The 20,540-nt window shown below is 33.9% G+C and overlaps 2 protein-coding genes across 9 annotated transcripts in view; one reads left to right on the top strand and one right to left on the bottom strand.

The window, feature by feature from the left end:
- Nucleotides 1–144: 144 nt before the first annotated feature.
- On the bottom strand, nt 145–10,494 carry LOC145964435 (glutathione S-transferase-like). 7 transcript variants are annotated; one of them, XR_014436458.1, is made up of 6 exons: nt 10,286–10,463; nt 3,530–3,815; nt 2,929–3,096; nt 2,016–2,158; nt 1,531–1,768; nt 145–1,231 (listed from the first exon to the last, which is right to left on the bottom strand). XR_014436458.1 is itself a non-coding variant. In XM_083087183.1 (5 exons), the coding sequence occupies exons 2-5, from the start codon at nt 3,672–3,674 to the stop codon at nt 1,601–1,603; spliced, it is 624 nt and encodes a 207-aa protein (XP_082943309.1). In that variant the 5' UTR covers nt 3,675–3,690; nt 10,356–10,494; the 3' UTR covers nt 145–1,600. The 7 variants fall into 7 exon arrangements, 5 of the variants coding, with proteins under 5 accessions (XP_082943309.1, XP_082943307.1, XP_082943305.1 ...); XR_014436459.1 differs by having other exon boundaries at nt 1,549–1,768; XM_083087183.1 differs by having other exon boundaries at nt 145–1,768; nt 3,530–3,690; nt 10,356–10,494.
- Nucleotides 4,130–20,540, top strand: part of LOC145964422 (carcinine transporter) — a 37,138-nt gene continuing 20,727 nt past the window's right edge. The window contains exons 1-2 of one of the 2 annotated variants that reach the window (XM_083087154.1): nt 4,130–4,687; nt 5,001–5,047. The gene's annotated coding sequence lies outside the window, so the exon portion shown is untranslated. Of the gene's footprint in view, nt 4,688–5,000; nt 5,048–12,344; nt 12,437–20,540 lie in introns of those variants that run through there. The other variant, XM_083087155.1, reaches the window with a different exon arrangement.

Genomic DNA, 20,540 nt, shown 5'->3' with positions numbered 1-20,540 from the left:
GACAAGATACTTTAATCGTAAGAGAGAAGCTTAGAATGTTAATTAATTCAAACGTATTTTATGTATGACTGATAATGAAATAATTAGGCGTACGTGTAACTTTATTTATGGGACGTGATTAATAACAATATACACGTTTGTTCTTTTATTATAATATTATTATCAGTCAGTAGCGTCTTCTGTAACCACAGTAACATTTACATCATGTAACCTGGATACCCTTAATGCGTTAACATTACATATAATATTGTACATGCATTCACGCTTATTACAATATTCTCTTATCTAAAAAAAGATATTGGTTATCGTTTATCGTGTAATTACAATTGACTATGTTTGCGTATCGCATTCGAATACGTCATTGATGAAGCGTCAACAAAAGCACGAAGCTTTTTATTATTTTATTGTAGCACACAATTGTAGAAAGTCTATTCTCTTATATTCGCTGCCTCTTTCTAACGATCGGTGAGATACATTTTAGAGAAGCGTGTGTTTTCTTTTTCATTAACACGTTTAAAAACCTTAGAGATCTTATAGAGTACATTCATAAAGTATCTATATATATTTATATACGCTCTTATCGATAGAAATGAGGAATCACATTAAATTGCCTTCAAACTTTTATTACAATAAACCTTATCGACTACATTTCTTTTGATACACATGCTTCTTTCTGTAGAGATTGACCCGCTTTGCGCGTCGTTCGATATACTTTTTTCCTTCTTTCTTTTACATACATTTAATACATAGTATTACCCTGTATGATACTCGATATATTCCGAGATACATTTCGTCAAAACAAACAGGGAACCGTATAGTCTGTGTAACATAAAAGCGATATCGATTACATTGCGAGACCTGCGGGATCTGTTCGAGAGATATATCTATCTAACACTTAATCTTCTCTCCACGCTTTATCGATGTCGGCAACATGTAAGTTATGTGTGTAGCGATGCACCATTCATACACATGTGCACGATGCACGATATAATGAACACATTGAAGCTTTATCTAGACATCCATTCCGATAGTAATCTTTTGCGTATTTTTCGTATAATTTTCTCTCGTGGCGCAAAATAAGTACGGTCTAAAGCCGACCAACAACATGCACAAGATTTTAATTTGCATAATATAAACGTGTCATCTTAAACTGAGATAAAAACACGTGTTTTTTTTTTCAATTTCTTTTTTCCCTTCAAATAGCGAAGGAGATTGTACAGTTTTTATATGTCTGAAAAATATACAATATAGATAACATTAATCTTTTCTATCTACAGTAGTGTATAATATTACATTTTTAAAGCAGAGGAAAAATAATCGCGAAGGATCTGAACAATTTAAGATTCAAGCTTGAAATTTTTTTTCAGAGCATTATTTCGGATACAGAAAGCAAAAGAAAGGAATGCATCCGCGCGTGAAAGGAACAGTTTTAATAAAGATGTCGTTTATAGTGTGATGAGATTAATATCGATCTGACACGCGAAATGTTGAGACTGTCGTTTTCACAGCGATACCAAGAGAGTTACATACATGCGCAGATATGTATACTTGTTTGTGATGTCGATGCCACCTTCCGGTTTCCGTCGTGGATTCCGACGTTTTAGAACTCGGAATGGGGTCGCCTGGCCAGCCAGTCGGCGATCGCAGAAATTTCGTGCACTCGTTTCTTCAAACCACGTAACGCTGGATAATTCTCTAAAGCGGTCGCACCGAAAATGTTCTCGAAATTTTCCAACGCCACCGTGAACACAAAGTCCGCCCACGTAGTCTGAAAAATATCATGCGACCTTGTTGCACACGGATTTATAGAAAGTTTTTTAATTTAACGCGATACATTCATGCTCCAGCCTTCGTTTCATTTTATTGGACATTTTAGTGACAGGAACATTGAATTTTTTGCATGACAAATTATATTTGACTTTAACTCATTTTAATTCCTAGAGATTATTTTATATTTAATAAAAAAATAGAGACTGTGTGCGTGAAATAATTGAGAGATTTGAGATTCCCTTTACCATAGAACCGACCGCGTAACCACCGTTCTCGGCGACCGTTTGTTCGAATTTATTCAGGTAGAACGGTATTGTTTCCTTCAGGAGTTTCGCCTTCTTCTCCTCCTTCTTAAAAAGATCCTCCTCCGTACGATATTGAAAAATGACTGAAAAACAGATCATGCGCAAGCTTTAACGACTTTTTCTCTCTTCTTTCTCTCTCTCTCTCTCTCGCTCATTCTCTCTCTCTCTGTCTCTTACATAACAAGTGTGTCATTGAAATCGCGATTAAAATGTATTGCACATCTCCGCGAATTCCGTATAATGTATAAAAGCCGCTGATTGATCCGAATGCTAACTCAAACGAAGAGGATAGCGAGCGATTGCTACAATGTCTCATTAAGCTTTTAATCGATCCTGCGATATTATTATGTTACATTGATGGCGAGATCCGATGCGATATACCTGCGCGTCGGATTTCGCGAGGAGCTTTTCCAGGACGGTACCGCTCGCTCGATTATACAATGACCTCGGCTTTGGAAATAGGTCACGCGAGAGACGCGTGTCTTTCAGAGGAGCGAAAAGCGGAACAACTTTCGCGCCCGTCAGAATTTTTCGAGATTTATAGCGCGATCCGCGCGCGCTTTTTTTTTCCTCTTCCTATCTCGAGCCCTTCCACGGAAGATACCATTTTCGACGTCGGGAAATTGGAACAAGACGGAAAGCTCGGGCGTCATCGACAACGCTTATTGATCGATGCTCGCGCGAACTTGCCCGATGAAACTGAAATTGCCCAGCGAGAGATGTAAACTTTCATCATAGACGATCTTCGGAAGGCCTGAGGCGGATTCGCAGCCGAAAGGAAAGTATCGATTGGCTCTCGCAAGTAACTTTTCTTTACCGGAGTCGTCGCGAATATTATATCAGTATCGCTTACATTGTTTCAGGTCTCCCAGAGTATCGACCAGCACGTCGCAGAGCATCGATTCCCACTCGTCTCTACCTGCGAGATTGTGCTCACGGGCCAGGTAACGTGCCACGGCGTTGCTTTGCGCTATCGGTTTGCCGTCGATTTCCAGAACTGGCAGCATCCCGTAAGGCATCGCTGAGAACAACAGAAAGCAATCGACTGAGCGTGCTTAAGTTCACGTCTGCCAATGAAGGGAAGAAAGACAGAATAATTTGTCTTCGAGGTATCGATTATGATGTTATTGTGCACGTCTAATTGGTTGTAGGTGTAAATTACAATAGTCAATTATAATTTAAGGATTAATTCTTGATATGTTGATATGATGATTGTTAAACGCAAGTCTCGACTATCTTCTTTTTTCAATCATACTTGAAATTTATATTTAATTTTAATTCAATTAATTAATAATAATTTATAAAAATAGAATTCAACATTCTACAATTGAAATGAAGTGTCGATTCGCATTTGAACATATTTACATATCGTACCAACCAATTGTATTTGCACATGTCGCTATTAATTTAGCCGACATTAATTTCTTTGCATTTAATTTTTTTTCTATACTTACACTTTTTAAGCTCAGGCCAGCAATCGTTGGTGATTCTCTCGTCGATGTAGTCGATGCCCGCGTAGGCGAATATATAGCGAATATGCTCGGCACGACCCCGTGCATTAAAGTAGATCAATTTGTACCTCGGCTGCTCCTCAGCCATCTTCCTCGATCGCAATCTGAAAACTTCCCAAGGTGTCGGGAAAGTTATGGATGCAATTTGGGGACTAACCGTTATTTGCCTATTTTGACGTCACAAGAAATGATCTTGTTATTGTTAGACGAGGATATAACGAGAGAAAACCTGCAAAATGAAGCAACATCCTATTTGATATGACGTTCGATAAGTTTCGCACGATGAAATTCGAGCCGGGGAATATGGCATGATATGTCATTCCTCGAAATGCGATTATTCTTCTCGAATGATTAGCGATTATCAGACTGTACGATTAATTAATTCTACGATTAAAAATTTGTGATATTTTATATATAATTTATCTTATAATTATAGGAGAGACTTTTTGTAACGACGAGATGTGAATTTATCGGTGCTCGTTCCTTGGAGAGCATACCTATATTATACATTTATTTTCACGGATGAAACCCTCCCATTTTGGGTACACCTTGACGTTGGTGGGAGGGCTCAGTACCCGGAAGGATTTATCCCGAAGGAGAAGCCAAGTACCCAAACGATTTTTTAGGATTTATAAAGATTCATTGATATCCCCTTTTGCATTTCTTATCAATGCTCTTCTTTTGATATTGATCTATAACGGGATATTAATTCGCAAAAAATCGCGATTTATTAGAAAATAAATCAGTCATCTGATTCCCAAAAATGAATGCTCACGTTTTAATCAATTTAAATTTTGGGAGTGTCGTGTAAACTATCGCGCTGTTTCCATCGTAAACGGTTGATCTTAATTAGTTCGGGAGTGCCGTGAAAAGTATCGCGCATCGGTTAATTAATTCCGGAGTGTCATGAAAAGTATCGCGCGTCGTTTAATTAGTTCGAGAGTGTCGTGAAAAGTATCTCGCGTTCGTTTTCATATCACGGATGATTCACGCGCGATCGTTAACATTATTTTCACGAATGAATACATGCACGAGTGCCTGAAGAACAACTTGAGAGGCAGAAGCCTAGAAGGCATCGAGCGATGACGGAGCAACCTTGAGGTAAGTATAATTTATTACTTTTATATATTATTATTTATTAATCGCGCACATATATTTTGGAGGACTTAAACAGAAATTCGAGAAAGAGACTTTTATATATAACTTTTATATATCTCTCATAAAAGCTTATATTTGGAAAAATGGTTTTCTTCGGAAATTATTATCCCATTATATATTCGCTTATTATTGTATGCATCAGATCTTTTATTCGATGCGTATAATAATACTTTATATTTGAAATATATTTTTATATTTGAAATAAGAATTATTTTTAGCGCTACTATAATTGGAATCTTACATTTGCATGTTACAGATCAACGTAGAGTCTACACAATTATCTCCGTTGCTGCGCATCAACCAGTGAGCGAAACTTTTATTTTAAAAAATGTCACTTTTATATAAAAGTACATGTTTTAATTCCGTTTTTTTTTAAACTTTTGTATTGCATAAAAGTTCGGATACTTTTTTATGTATTTGATGTATATTTTTTATCTTTTTTAAAGGGTATACTATTTTGTTAATAGCATCTTTTTGAAATATTTGCGTTTTAATAATATTTTACTAGATCGTGTGGGGGCTTCTAAATAACGTATGAACTTTTCATCCGAGCGCAATCGGAATCTGTGATTTTTCTAAATTTTTCTTGTAACTCCAAAGAGATAAAAATAATTCTCCTGAAAAGGGTTACAGTTTTGCAGTTGCAATACCATAGTTCATTTCTATCATCGTAATAGGTACCCTTTTCATTCGAAAACTTGATGGTATCAAAACGAAAACGCTTGTATCTTTGTGGGTGATCTTTACGATAATTCTCACAATCATTTATAAATCTTTCTCGGCCGTTCCGTGGGATGCTATGATCTATTTGGAGTATCTTCACCGCAGGTGGTCGACTTGTTTCGCAAGAATAACGCGAGGGTTGCGTGATTACGCGCGTGAACCAGCTAGTTTAATCAAGTTTCGAAGATCAGAATTCATTCGAAATGTAGATAAGCCGAAACATAACTGGCAAACGCGAGCATAGAGTATATCTAGATGCTATTCCGATACTTTCTTGAAAATCGCGGAATCCCGTGTGCCACATACACGTGTTTACACGCATGTACACGTATACTACCTAAGCGTTATTGACCCGAATTGCACGTGGACGTATTTCGCGTACCAGTCACATACCATCTCTAAAATTCAGTGAATTTTAATCATATTTATTAACAGTAACAGCAGATACGAGTCAAAATTAAGACGGAATTATATAATTTGATATTTTTCGAGATGATATTTAATTTAATTTCAAAGTCAGACTAATATAATTCATGTTATTATAATTCATGCAAGTCAAACGGAGATCTAGCTTAAGATGAGGTGCTAAGCAAATCGCGATGTTAACGAACTCATGAAATGAGAAAACTTTATAAGTTTGGTCAGGCAAATGGCGATGTACTTGTGACATATATTTCCTATCGGGAAATCCAAGCGATAATTACTTGATTTCATTTTAATTACGTCTGTGCATCATTGATAGAGAATGATTGCCCTTAGGCGAATGGCAGAAATTTATATAAAATTTATTCCTTAGATTAAATTTCTGAATGAAAAACTGCAGATTGCATGAATTATTATATAATAATAAAATAATACTATTTGACGAAGTAGATATTGAATCTTTTGAAAGTACTCTCTCTCTTTCTCTCGCGATTCAGAAACTGTTCGATCTGATTACTTTCAATATATAACAGAAAGGCCGCTCGAGAGCGATTGGAAAAGATTTCATTTCTTTCGATAGCGCGTAAATCATTTATACGACTATAGAAGAACAGCCTCAAGAGAAAAATCATGTGAGAAATATCATTTTATATTTATAATATTAAAAATTAAGGACTTTTTGTCGAAATATTGAATGTATAGATTGTTTTGGCTTTGATAGAGAATTTTTCCGTTCCCCGATATTCGCCACTTATTATATTTCTGTTGATCACATTTAATCTTCTAGCAACAATCTTCGCAAAGAACGGATTTTTTTCTAATTAACAATCGGGACTGTTTCGGTACCGGGGATACATATGACATATACAAAGACGACATTTATTGATTATTGCTCGGAAAATGCTCGGTGCCCGATGGTTTCTCCGATAGTGAAGGACGTGACAGACAAGGTTGCATGAGATGTGCAACGTGCCAGTTGCAACGGTACAATTCACTACGTTAATTCATCAAATGCAGGTTCATTAAATGTGTAGGAGCGAATGTAAACTACACATTGCGGGGAAGGAAGGAGAGAATTAGTCTTATATTTGATCTCACATGCATCTGATTCTCCATCCTCAATCTATATATATTTGTTCTTTCTTTTTAAAGTGTAGACACATGATCTGTATATGTCTGTTCAAATTAATTTTTTATTGAAAAAATATAATAAGAATGTGTTTGTAACAAAAATATTTCTCATATGATTTTTATTATGCATAGTTTCTTGCATTTATTACCGTGGCAGATAGTCGAATGTCGTAAAATCGTCTTGTTCAATCTGTCGAGGTAAATTTGATTTGAGCTCGAATGGGTGGTTGTATTAATCCTTATATTATTGCGCGATTACGATATCCAGATTTAATTGAAATTGTTGATCATTTAACGTGATTACGTACGCGAGAAGACACCGAATCGAATGTGAATGTATATTGTGCCAATAACTGAACTCTGGTAACCAAATTTGACGGTAAAATCAATGCTCCGTATTCGCGAAAGCATTAATTCGGCGCGTGTAGGTGGACAATTAGAAGATATAAGGTATAAGGGATAAAAGAGTATTAATGTTGATTGCGAATTTTCAGCGCAAAATCTGTTCTCTCCTCGTCTCACGGGACAAGGACATATGATGCTGAAAGTTTGCCTTCACCACTTCTAGTGGCGGATTCATTAATCATTTCGTGCCATCTTCGGTACAAATATTCAAGTTTTGAATGAAAGCGAGATGAAAAGTCCTCCACGAAGCATCGTTATCTCGAGAATATCGATTTGACATGATATCCTTATTTTTTCGATAAGTCTCATTTAAAAAAGATCTTTTTAACGAAATAATTATATATTTCGTTGAAGAATTTTTACGTATCGCGATATATATGTTCGATAAAAATATAGAACTATTTATTTTCGCAAATTGAAATTTTTATGACACATTTAGTATTATTTTACATACATTTCTCCTGATAAATAAATAAAATTCTTTCAAATTGCATTCGAACGTTAATCACGCAATTGTTGATCGCTTCTCGGATATTCTCATTTATATTCCGCGATTAAACAACGTATAGCTCGTTTTTCTGAAGAACCCTTCAAATAATTCAAGCCATACCGTCTTTCGTTTTTCTTTAGCTCCCGAGCTTATTACAAGTCTTTCTAATATTACGCCAATTTTCCTCGAGAAAAAATAAATTTTAATTTTGTGTGTGTTGAGAGATCTGTTATTAAATCAACCAGGATCACGGAACCCTTTAAATTCGTCGGATATGCATATTTTTGTATATCGCATAATATTAGTTTCGTCGAGAATGATGAGGACATTATTGGTGCTTATAATTCTCAATTTTCTGGAAAAGCATCGTATCGCTAATAAAATCGTGCTACGTAATATTTTTTTGTCCTTTTCCACGTGAAAAACGACTGACACTCGTGCAGTAAACACATCCGTGCAACTTGTGTGATATCACGACGAGATTCGAAACGGTGTTTGTGAATTATAATCCTTGCGGAAGTGGAGAGTATAGTTGACATGAAAACAGAGGTATTTTGGTACATTTAAATGAAGCGAGATATGGAGATTATCTATTTGGCGCGACGCCATATTCGATATCAGGAATTTTATAAGGATCGGGTGAAAGAGTATGTATGGTAAAGACGAGCAAAGATAAAATATGACCTCCTTTCTTTTCCCCTTTTTCATGGTTATTACCTCACATAGCTTTTTCCGGAAACGATTCTTATTGTATCAAAATAAAGGCAATTTTATCAATATACCTTTCTTTCTCAGAAAAATCTATTATTCTAAAAATTGAAACTTTAAATTCGAAGACTTGAAATAAAAATGAATAAATGGTTAATTAATAAAAATGCTTTTTATATATGCAAGAATTAAACATTTAAACGTCGGGTAAAAATGGATTAAGTGAAATAAAAGATAATTCACGATATGTGCATGTAATCTCTCTTTCTCTCTCTTTCTCTTTCTTGTAGAAGCATTAATTCTGGTGAACTAACACGCAAAAAGTTTTTAAAATATATGACCCACCGATTCTTTTCATTTTTTTACAAAATAAGTAGTTGAATTATATTTTTTATATAGTTTTTTAGCGTAATTTTATAGTTTCTTATATAATTTTATAATTTCTAAATATTGTAAAAAAAGAGAGAGGGAGAGAGATATTTGAGTTAAGTATACGGAATGATGTTAACTTTTAATTGTATATATGTGCAAAAAGATATCGCATTTAAAAAAGACATACTATAAGTCTATGTCACTGGATTTAGGCCGATCTGAAAATTTGATGTTATATACGAGAGATGGAAAAGCAATGATAATTTTATGAAGACCGATAATTTTATGAACTTATTGATCCATAAAACCATCTAAATGAATTGGATTTAGGAAATATATAAAAAAGAGAAATTATATAAATATTTTGATCACAATAATGATGATATAACCGCGATAATTCCTCGTGTGAAAATTAAATGAAAACGTAGAATAAATTTTTTTATGACACTTTATTTTCAAGAAGGTCGATTTTAAACATGTATTCTCGGCTGCTGCACACATCATCACGATTCATACATACCATTATTTTCACGAAAACGTTAAATAAGAGTTATATATAGATTTGATTGGAAGCAAAATATATTGCCAATATTTATAAATCTAAAAATAAAGCAAAGATACTACAGAGTTTGTAGAGAGATAACAAATTGATTCTTAAACAAGTACACATGATTGACGATCAGTTAAAATCGATTTTCTCGAGAATGAAGTCTCGTATAAGAAAATTTTGTTCTGTACTTTTGATTTATTTTTTCACGAGGAATCACGATTGTAACATTGTATATTTACCACATATATAATCACATTAATAAATACAGATTATCTTAAAATTCTACATTCAGATTATCTTAAAATTCTACATTCAATGTACTTTTAAACAGATCTGACCAATTTAAAGATAATCTTTCCTTGGCAAAAATATCATTAATAAGTTCTGAGTTATAAGCGATTGGAAAAGAAGAACTTCTCGCAAAAAAAACTTTGTAGAGTCAAAAGATTAGCAAAATTATATTCTTGAGTTAAGAAATGGAGTTTGCTTTACTTTGTTTAATTAGAAAGAGATGCGATAAAAACTTGCAAAAAATAAATTCCTTAAGAAAATCTCGATTTCAGGTTATCAGAGATCAAGATATTCTATATATTAATCATTTATATATCTGCTCAGTTATAATTAATCTCTTTTATATATCTACTCGTCAAATTTTACCACACATTTCCTCACATTAAGATGTATAAAATAAACGTGTAATTCCGCAAGTAACAGTTGAACAAAGAATCGTTTGCATTACCACGTCTTCAACAACGGGATTACATTGTAATCTCGCGACGATATATCGTATCGGCGAATCTTCGACTCACCCCGCACACCCTCTTTCACTAACCCCGTAAGAGCACTCGATGCGCCGACACGGAACTAAGTCAAGTCGCACAAATGGATACGGCGCGGCACAGTAGGAGGACCACCGGTTTCCTTCGACACCACTTGCGCTCTGCTTCGTACTTGGGCAAACTCGGCACTGCCGAGTTTCAGGCTCCGACGAGCATGATGCGCAACCTCAGAAAATTTATACTACCCGCCAGATTCCGCCCTCTCAGACCGTACGGGGTAGCCCGAAGCTCGACCGTGCGAAATTCATTCGCGCACATTTTTCGCGTTCGCGAACGACTGAATTTTTGCATGACAAATGTCGCTTTTACGGGGAAGATATTCGAAAATGTGTGTTAGTCAATTAAAAATTAATATATCAAGTATTATTTACGAGTTTAAGAAATATAAACAAAGTTATATAATTGATCTGGAAGGATTGGGGATGGATAATGATAGTTTCTCCCCCTGAGATTCAGTGAAACTTGTTACTTTATAATCAGACGCGCTTGTTGAGGGATGCAAATGGGATTCGTAATACAAGTATGTCGCAATTTTCTCAAGGACTCACATTCGGAGAAGGAAAAATAAGAAAGGAGAAATAAATATACGCTAATAAATTACATGTATATAAATTATATATAATTATATATAATGTTTATACATATATTTTTTAATAATAATTTTTCTTTTGTAAAATAAGAGAGACAGGTAAAAATTATGTTTTAATATCGATGTCGTATAATATTTAATTTATTTATTAATTTATTTATTAATTTATTATTTAATTTTTTCGCTTAATTTATTCGCGGAGCAATCTTTATGAACAATGGATTTTCATATAGTCTCCTATATACATTATGTACAAGTATGTAGTTACGTGAACAGGGGAAGACGACTCTACTTTAAATGTTATGTCGTGCTTGGGTCAATTAATTGGTCAGACCAAGCTAGTTAGTTTCATTATGTTATCTCCATCTTCGTGAGTTTCACACAATAGACGCCTCTTCCAATATCGGGGCCACTAGGTCTGCTCTCTTAGCTACGCGATCGTAACAGGAAAAAAACGTTCAAAATAAAATGCTTTCAATGTCGAGGTTAAATACTGATAAAATTTTTTGAGTATCATTGTATGTAAGATAATTACTATAATGACAAAAAATTATATATTGTAATGACGTCATAATGGCGCAGTGAGTTATACAATATCTTACAATGTCTCAAAACTAAGTATTTTGAAAGTTTTTTAAAGTTATTTAAATATATATATATATATTTTTTTTTCCTCGACATTATATTTATTTTATTCTTTGACAATATATGAAGAAAAGAGGAAAAAGATAATAAAAATTGTCTTCATACACTGCTTTTCTACTTTCTCTACTCTTTATTATATTTAAAAAATATATGAGATTTTTAAGATATATTTATTATTAATGTCACACATGAAATTGATTATTTAAATGATAATAAATTAATATTAAAAAATTAATATTTTTTAAACTTCGATTATATATATTATTAAAGATACTTACGTTGTTCTTATTTGTTTATGATTTTTTATTTACCTTTTTACGATATATAAAAAAATAACAATAATTGCAATTTTATATTATTGCAATTTTATTATATTATTTTAGAATTCGCGCGTACTTAATTTTGATTAGTCTTTCTCTTTAATTTAAATATAAGAGACGCAGTTTTATAATTTCAGAAAAATCCTGGAGACAGGAAAGGAATATGGAAAACAGAATTATTACGTTGACAAATAAAATAACGCGTGTTTGTATTTCTATTCCGTGGATCACATGAATCCGGCGTTTCCAGTTTTATAACCGGCATCGTTAATAGGTCGCCGTAAAGTGGCAAAGAATTGCCACCGTCGTAAGTGCCGCGTGCCCTGATGAATCCGAGAGGGCCTCTAAAATGAGTCTGCTCGCGAGTTATTTTGTCATCGCGACACGGATCAAATGAAGCTTAGTGCAAGGTTAGCCGGCGATGAGCGAAGGCGGCGATCCTGTCCGCGCGTTTTCCGAAGGCGAGGCAGTTTAAGGACGCGGTTACGTATTTTGACGTAAGTGTATCGAGATGATCGATCGTTTCCTGGTCGACTTTGAGCGACCGCGCGAGACTGTTTTCTTCTCTCGCGATATACATATATATCTCATTCGTGGAAATTTTTCACGAAAAATTGTGCGAGCCGAATCACGCGTGGAATTTATACGACGTGTGTGACGAGAAAGATAACGTTAATGCCTTTGCGTTAATGACTTTAGGAATTTTAGAAATCATATAGGATGTCTCGAGAGAGAGAACTTTGCCCCTCGGGCTTTGCATTCGTCAAAAATTCCGAGTTTACTTTTCCTTGATAATTGATAAACTTCAAATATCACGAAACTTCGAGATAATGAAATTTAAATGATGAATTTAGATGAACAATAATTAGCGTCGTTTAATCGCGTTTCAAGACTCTTCTATCCTCGTTCGTAAGACGAAACTTTTCCCGGCTATTATCCTGATGGATTTGGCGCGGCTCGCTGAAAACGGACGTAAATTGTAACTTCACCAAACATCCATCACCGTGACAACCCAGTGATATTTTTCTCACGCGCAAAACTGATTTAAATTTCCCCTACAATGGCAAGAAATTAAATTACCGTCTGTGTAAATCAGCAATACGTATCTCGGAGATGTACAATATTTTATTGATTACTTTGTGCAATCTTAATTAAAAACATGGGACTCTATCAAACATTTTATGTTGTAATTAATTGCGAAACGATAAATCAAAGGAGACTAATTATTTCTTCTAAACTCAATTGTTTTATATTGGTTGCAATTTTTCATTCTTCAATTAATTGAAGTTGAAAAATTCAAGATTTGCTCTCATCGTGCATATCTCTCTTAATCAACTGCTTTATCAGGACACGAAGCACCTAATTAAAATCTTTATGACCACATTTTTATTGACAATCCTCATGTGCGATATGCACGTGTAATCGTGCGAATATTTTTTGAATAACGCGATAACGCTTTATATGTACTAGTAATTTCTCATCGTTGCTTGTATCTTACAAAAAAGACAGGGAACGATGCAATAAATAGTAATCGCTTAATTTCGAAATAAATGTAGATTTATCTTTATTGGATGTTTACATCAGTGAATAATATCATTGAACAGTTGTGCATACACAATGACAATAATTTGTCTGCTAACAACTTTAAATAGCTTTTAAGAAAATCCCTCTTTTGCAATACTTTATCAAAGTATTCTTTGCTCGTAGCAATGCAAGTTTTCGATTATAATTGTAGATTGTCGGAATCTCTTATTATTGTTGTGAAATTTATGTAAAATTAGCAAGGTTGACCAAAGAATAATTTCGAAGTCATATATATGAACATATAATGAAATAAATTGAATAAGAAGATTAATTGCGATCGGCACGTAAGTGCACAACTTATTTCAAGGAATACAAAGATCGCAGAGAGCCAATGTTAGTCACAATTTGCGGTTTTCGAAAAAAATTAGATCGTACACAAAAAAAAGGACATTCTTGTTTTGAAAATATATTTAGTTTTAACATGGAAATCTTGAAATGAGATTATATTGCGTTAAAGTCTTGTGTTTAAAGAAAAATATAATTGCTTGAATAATTGCTTACTTGAATAAAGCCATTTTATATAGTTCAATCAAGAAAAATATATTCTTATGATTTAAGATTTAATTTTCTTGAATAGAAAAGAAACAATGTTAGATAGAAGATAACAATTTTTAAATCAAAGATTATAATTTTCTTAAAGTAGAATTAAATAATTATATATTCTTGAGAGGTGACAATTACAATATTAAAATAAGACTATAATATTGTTGAAATTTAAAATTATTAAATTCTCCTAAGAAGATTATAAATTGTTGCGTATATACGAAATAATGAACGCGTTAGTTTAAGTATATAAGTCTTGATTTGACACTTATTTTTTTTCTGTGTATATTTTAATAACCAAAAAATTTCAATAGATAAATCAAAACTTGAAATATTTTCTTTAACGCGTGAGCTGTCAGGTTGGTTAAAATTACAATAGCGTTACGCCGAAATTATAAATTTGATTAGAGATATAAGTGATGCGATTCGGAATATTCTTGGGGAGCAGTTTTGGAAACAGGGTGAGTTTGGTCGCGGTCTCTTTCGCCGATCTTACATTATTTCGCCGGTCGATCGACGGGAAGGACGCGAGGCGGAGGACGAGGGATAAGTAGGATAAATTGAGAAGATTAATCACAATCTCTCCACGTAGCTCGGGTTACACCATTGTCCGACGAACTCGCGTCCACCCTCCTGAACTTCGAAACTGGGTTGCATAACGTTTGTGTGGCGAAGCTATGTACGCTGTTACGCCAGCTAGTTAGCCTGGAATTGCAGCAGCCACGGCAGCATCGAAATGCAAGCGTTGAACGAGGAAAATGCGCATTAATCCGATCCGCTTGCACGATATCCGAGGCATTAGCAGCTAACGTGTAGGAAAAAACGTAATGTCGGAATGACGTATATCGGAGAAAGCATTGATTGAAGAATTTATCGCGCGAATGTCGGTCGATTGTCTTTCATTTACCTGTCGAAGAGCGAATTGCGACCGTTAGAGCTAATTTCAAAACTGATCGGATCAATCCAACAGTCATAGATCTATCGAAGAACATCATTGCGGTTTTCACGTTATTCTTTCCTTCTTTCATAAGTCACGCATCTGCAAACACGAAAAGAGGAACGCGATAGATCGATGAGTAGAATAAGTAAATCCTGTAATTATCTTTTATTGCGTTAGTTTCGGGTTGCAAGATACGTTTGCGAGACGACTGATAATAACCTGATGATTAATTTTCAGCGTTGGATAAATTTCACTATCGCTGGGAAATCGCTCTGTAAACATTAGTGTGTCTCGTCGCCGCCGCTCATTCATATTCGTCGGTCGGGAAAAATTCGCGGTGTAAATTATAATGGATTAATGATGTAGATAAACGCCGGTGCTCCGCGCAGTTACTGAGCCTTAATGAACGACACGATTAAAACTTTGCCGAGTACAATACAATTCCGTCACCCCCTTTTGTCAAATAGTGTACCGCCATCCCCTAACTACTCCGAGTGTTGATGCGTAATTAAGCACCGGCCCTTGTTATGAGGATGTCACAGCTTGCATATCATCGTTAGCTCGGTCGCCAATGTATCCTGGATGTCCTCTTTTTCCTGGATACTTCGAAACAGCGATTCCCAAATTGCTATCCAGTCGCAAAATATTTTTAACACGAGAATAAAATAGTATTAATTAAATATCTAAAAATTGAAATAATAAAATAGTATTAATTAAATATCTAAAAATTGGAATAAATATAATATCAATAAAAATCTTGTTATATGTAAACATATTTTTTATTGCAAGCTATAATATTTTTTCATATAAATAGAGCTTGGGAGATTAGTTGAAAAGTTTTGTGCAGTGGATATAAAGTAGAAAATATTATTCCTTTGAATTTGTTTTACGCTTGACGATAAAAAGATTGTAATTTTTTTCTTATAAACTAGCTCTTTGTCCTTCTTTAAGAAAATATGATATTTACTAAAATAAATTTATATATACATTTATTAAAAAATATTGATCGAGACACATCAATCTTTGGGTTTAATTTTAGATTCAAACGCAAGAACATATTATTGAATTATAGAATATTAATATTTATATTAATATAAAAAAATATGCTAAGCACGTGCTAAAAGTCATAAACAAAGATACAATTTCTTACGAAATAGGAAATATCTTTATTATAATTGCGAACACACTTATCATCAATTAATTCGATCAAACGTCATCAAGTTAGATAGGTGAGTAAAGAAATTTTTGTCGAGCAAGACGAATCGCGCAGCGGATATTTGTAAATAATCGCCTGGAATGAGCCCATTACCGGCTATCCGATTAAAATTGATCGCTTCTCGACGTTCCTCGCATTGGCTCTCAAGATTTAAACGTTTCGATTCGATCGAACTCGGCCGATCGCTCGATTTCCGCCGGTTATCGAGATCACTTGATGCGAATCAAAAAGCGCTTAAACTTACTTTAGCGTTACCTTCAGTGATAGTTCACTCATGAATCGATAGATTCGCGTCTATTGCTTGAATTGACGCCAATCAATACGCGTCGCGTTTTTTCATCCATCTTTTGTTAGATTACGGCATTGATGCTCGTTATAAATTGCACGCGCGTGAAAATGATTTATGCGAATTATTATTCCAGATAACAGCAATTTCACAATTGAAAGAGCATATACCTATGACCTATGACATGATCATCAGGACGATCCTAGGTCAGGGCTGTCGAGAAGGGAAAACCGCGAAGCAAAACCGCGCGATTGACAGCTGCCGCGTGATATTCGGCAAGCATGAAAAATAAAGATATCGATATCGATAATTAAGCAAGCATGACCACAATTCGTTACGTTATTAAATAATTAGGGTGTACTTTCGAAAACCGATTACCTCCGATTTGAATGAAATTTTGTAGAAAGCTTCCTTTTAGCTTAAAATACAAGCCTGTAAAAGGAATTTTGGCGAATGCTACAAAAAAGTCATTTTTTTAAAAGCGAGGTTCCACATGGGTTTGTAACTTTCCACGCGAAGCGAGGGGGACGGGGTGGGTGCTGGAGGGGGGACCGAAGGCCCCCCTTGCCCCCCCCCATGTGTATTTGTATTTGGCTTGTTGCGCGACCTTGTTTACATTTGTTACGATTTGTTTACATTTGTTGCTAGTCGTTACTCGTGATCTACATTTCGATTTGTGCCGAGTGCATATGTATCGTTCAAAGAAGTAACGTTAACTAGTAAACTAATAAAGCTTTGTTCAGTTATTATATTTTTCATCATTTTCTTTAAAAAAATGACTTTTTTGTAGGAGTCGCCAAAATTCCTTTTACAGGCTTGTATTTTAAGCTAAAAGGAAGCTTTTTACAAAATTTCATTCAAATCGGAGGTAATCGGTTTTCGGAAGTTTATCCAATAATTAATATTCAAATAATATTATATTATATAATTAGTGGAAAAATAATTTCTCTTTTTGTGTCAATGAGAAAATTAACTTTATTTATATCAATGATTCCACTTCCTTCGATAGTATTTATTATATCAAATAATTTAAGTATTTTTATGTTTGTAAAATCGCACATGAAATCGTGGCAATTATGCGCGGTAAAATAAACTCTCTTGAAATTATAATTATATAATGTTTGTTATCACGCGTGTCTCATCGCGATTCACATGAGAATGAATTTCACGTTGTTCGCTGACAATTATATTCTCAGGAAAAGTCTAACAAAAATTTCTCGTAATAATAGCATTAACTTCTTGTCGAGTCAACTGTAACTTAAGCGTACTTATCACTGGCTCTTTATTATCATGTTTGCGCTTCGCCCTGGTTTTGTTGAGAGTAATATTTCACGACCTTGCTTAGTATCACGTTTGCGTTCTTATACGGGTTGATTTTATAATTCAACATTCGACAAGCTGCCATTCCTTTCTTATATTATACAGTCAGTTATACAATTATTACACAATGTCATAAATGGAATATTAAAAACGAAAAACCTGTATTATTAATTGACGCACGATATTTTTTTACATTTTAAACACGATTTCGCAAGTCATATACACTGCTCGTAGCAATATGTTTTGATATCATCGCTAATTGCGAAATAAAATTGCGCTTCTCTTCCCTTTCCTGTTTCTTCATGCGGAATATTCTGTGGTAAAATTATGTTTACCTGTTAGGTGATAATATATAACATGATCTTCTGAGAAAATCATATAAGGCCAGAGGATATTAATTGTTCGAAATTCTAATTAGATTCGCACAATTATTAATTATCAAGAGATACTTCATTGACTATTTCTATTCATACATATTGATATTGCATTAAGAACTTAAACTTAACTGAAATTGATAATTCATGAAATTGATCAACTTGAAAAATATTAGAAAATTCTATCTATATCTATGACATGTATAATTTTTATGTGTAACTCTTCACGAGCATATATATAGATTCAATTTATATGAAATCAACAGTCATATTATAATATTAAATAATATAATATTTAATTTAATATTTTATAGAAAAGATTAAATTAAATATTAAATTAAATAATATAATAACATAAATAAATAGAAATAAATAAAGATGACTCTTTTTCAAGTATCAAATTATACTCAAATTATAGTTAATTATACTCAGGCCAACGTGTTACCGCGCCAAATCTTTAAATCGATACCGTTGATTAACGAGTCGAGTCTATGATTATAGGAAGATTCATGTATTCGCATATAATCGAATAAGCATTTTTATAATTCAGCGGTATTATATCAAACAAAAGAGCGATTCAATTTTAATTACCCGGGTTTCCGCAATCTGATTTTTTGCAATATATTCCGCAGTTTTCCATCGCAAATATCCCTATTCAGCGTCCATTCCGTCTGATTGAAAATATTGCGACGCCATGGCGGAAAAAAAACCGAAACGTACGAAAAGTATCGATTGGATATTCCAAGATACGCTGTGTTCGCGGCCCGATAGTTCTATTTATCGGCCATTATTGGCCATGGAAATATAGTAGTAAGATTGAGTCGGTGCAAAAATCATCGCGTACATAAGAACACATGGCTTTAAAATTATTATTATTATATATATTATAGCTGAATCATCGTGATGTCAGACGGAATATCAATTTCAATCATAAATATTAATTTTAATGAAATCTTTGCGGGAATATTATCTTAAAAATATTTAGACTATAATCTCTCTCTCTCTCTAAATTTTAATTTTTTATATTATAATCAAGAATATCAAAAAAGAAAGAAAGAGACAGAGAGGAAGGGAGAGATTTTATTTCTATTAGATTTATTAATTGTTAACTATTAGGAAAAGATTTTTGAAATAGTGACTAATTTTTGTATAATCCTCATCAATTTCAGAGAAATCTGTGGTTTCTTGGTTACGCATTTTAATAAAGTGTAAACAGGATAAACGACAGTGGAATTACTAGCAACTCGCAATTGCGTCATTTTAATATTTGTCGAAATCATGCGCGTAATAAAATTGTAATATAACGAAGATTCGATCGACCGTGAATAATCCTGAAACATCGAAACAAGGCGTGAAAATCTGCGATCTATTTGCGCACATCGGCTTCGTACACGCCTTCGCCGAGCTAACGACTTTTTTATGAGAGAATTGCATAATGCGATAAATCTTATGCGAATATTTAATCTTACGTTAAGTAAGATGGGATGACGAAGTCGGGGAGAGGTATATTTGCGGAAACTGGCTTGTAACTAACTTTGTGTGGTAAGGTTCTTCCGTTTTTATTTATTGTAGGCGTGCAATTACATTCTGGATTATTGCATAAATTACATCTAGATCTATTACATAAGTTGAACTTGTTATATCATAGTAGTCGATAAGAAAAAATTAATAAGATGAATGATAAATATTATATGATAATTATGTTTAATTATTGCCTGTGTTTGTGATTCGCATTGGCTTTTTCCATTCTTCATGTAGAAATTAAAAAGTAAGATCATGAACGCTCATTATAATCAGTATTCATTTACCAATTAAATAGAGAATGTACAAGAAAGTCTCTTGTTAATTGAAAATTTAGTCGATCGAATATAATCTTGAGAAGAGAGCGAGAGCGAGAGAGAGAGAGAGAGAGAGAGAGAGAGAGAGAGAGAGAGATTTGCGAGCTCGGGAAAAAAATATTTTTCTTCTATATATATATATATATATATATGCCTAGAATTTTATCGATCGCGATTTTTGAAACGATAACAACTGCATCTAGACTGAGAAATCGGAATTTGTGTGTGTATGTTTAGCTTTGTGCAATTTTTATCGAAAGGCATCTATGACGCAAGTGCAACGAGATATTTGTTCGACATGTGGCACGTTAGTAAATACAATTCGATATTCGCTATCGAAAAGAATTGGAATTCAAATGCGAAACACGACGAAACTGGAGAACGCGGCGGCGAAAAGCGATAGATTGCTATCTCTCTCTCTCTCTCTTTCATTAACAAAATTGCCCTGGGACTTCTCTCTCTCTCGTTATTAATTTTAATTGACGTCATATGCGTAACAG

The sequence above is a fragment of the Camponotus vicinus genome, unplaced genomic scaffold (assembly GCF_025532165.1).
Source record: "Camponotus vicinus isolate PSW18456_S1 unplaced genomic scaffold, iyCamVici1.0 SCAF_13, whole genome shotgun sequence".
Lineage (NCBI taxonomy): Eukaryota > Metazoa > Arthropoda > Insecta > Hymenoptera > Formicidae > Camponotus > Camponotus vicinus.
Note: the sequence above shows the minus strand (reverse complement) of the source record. Positions and strands in the feature narration are given on the sequence as shown.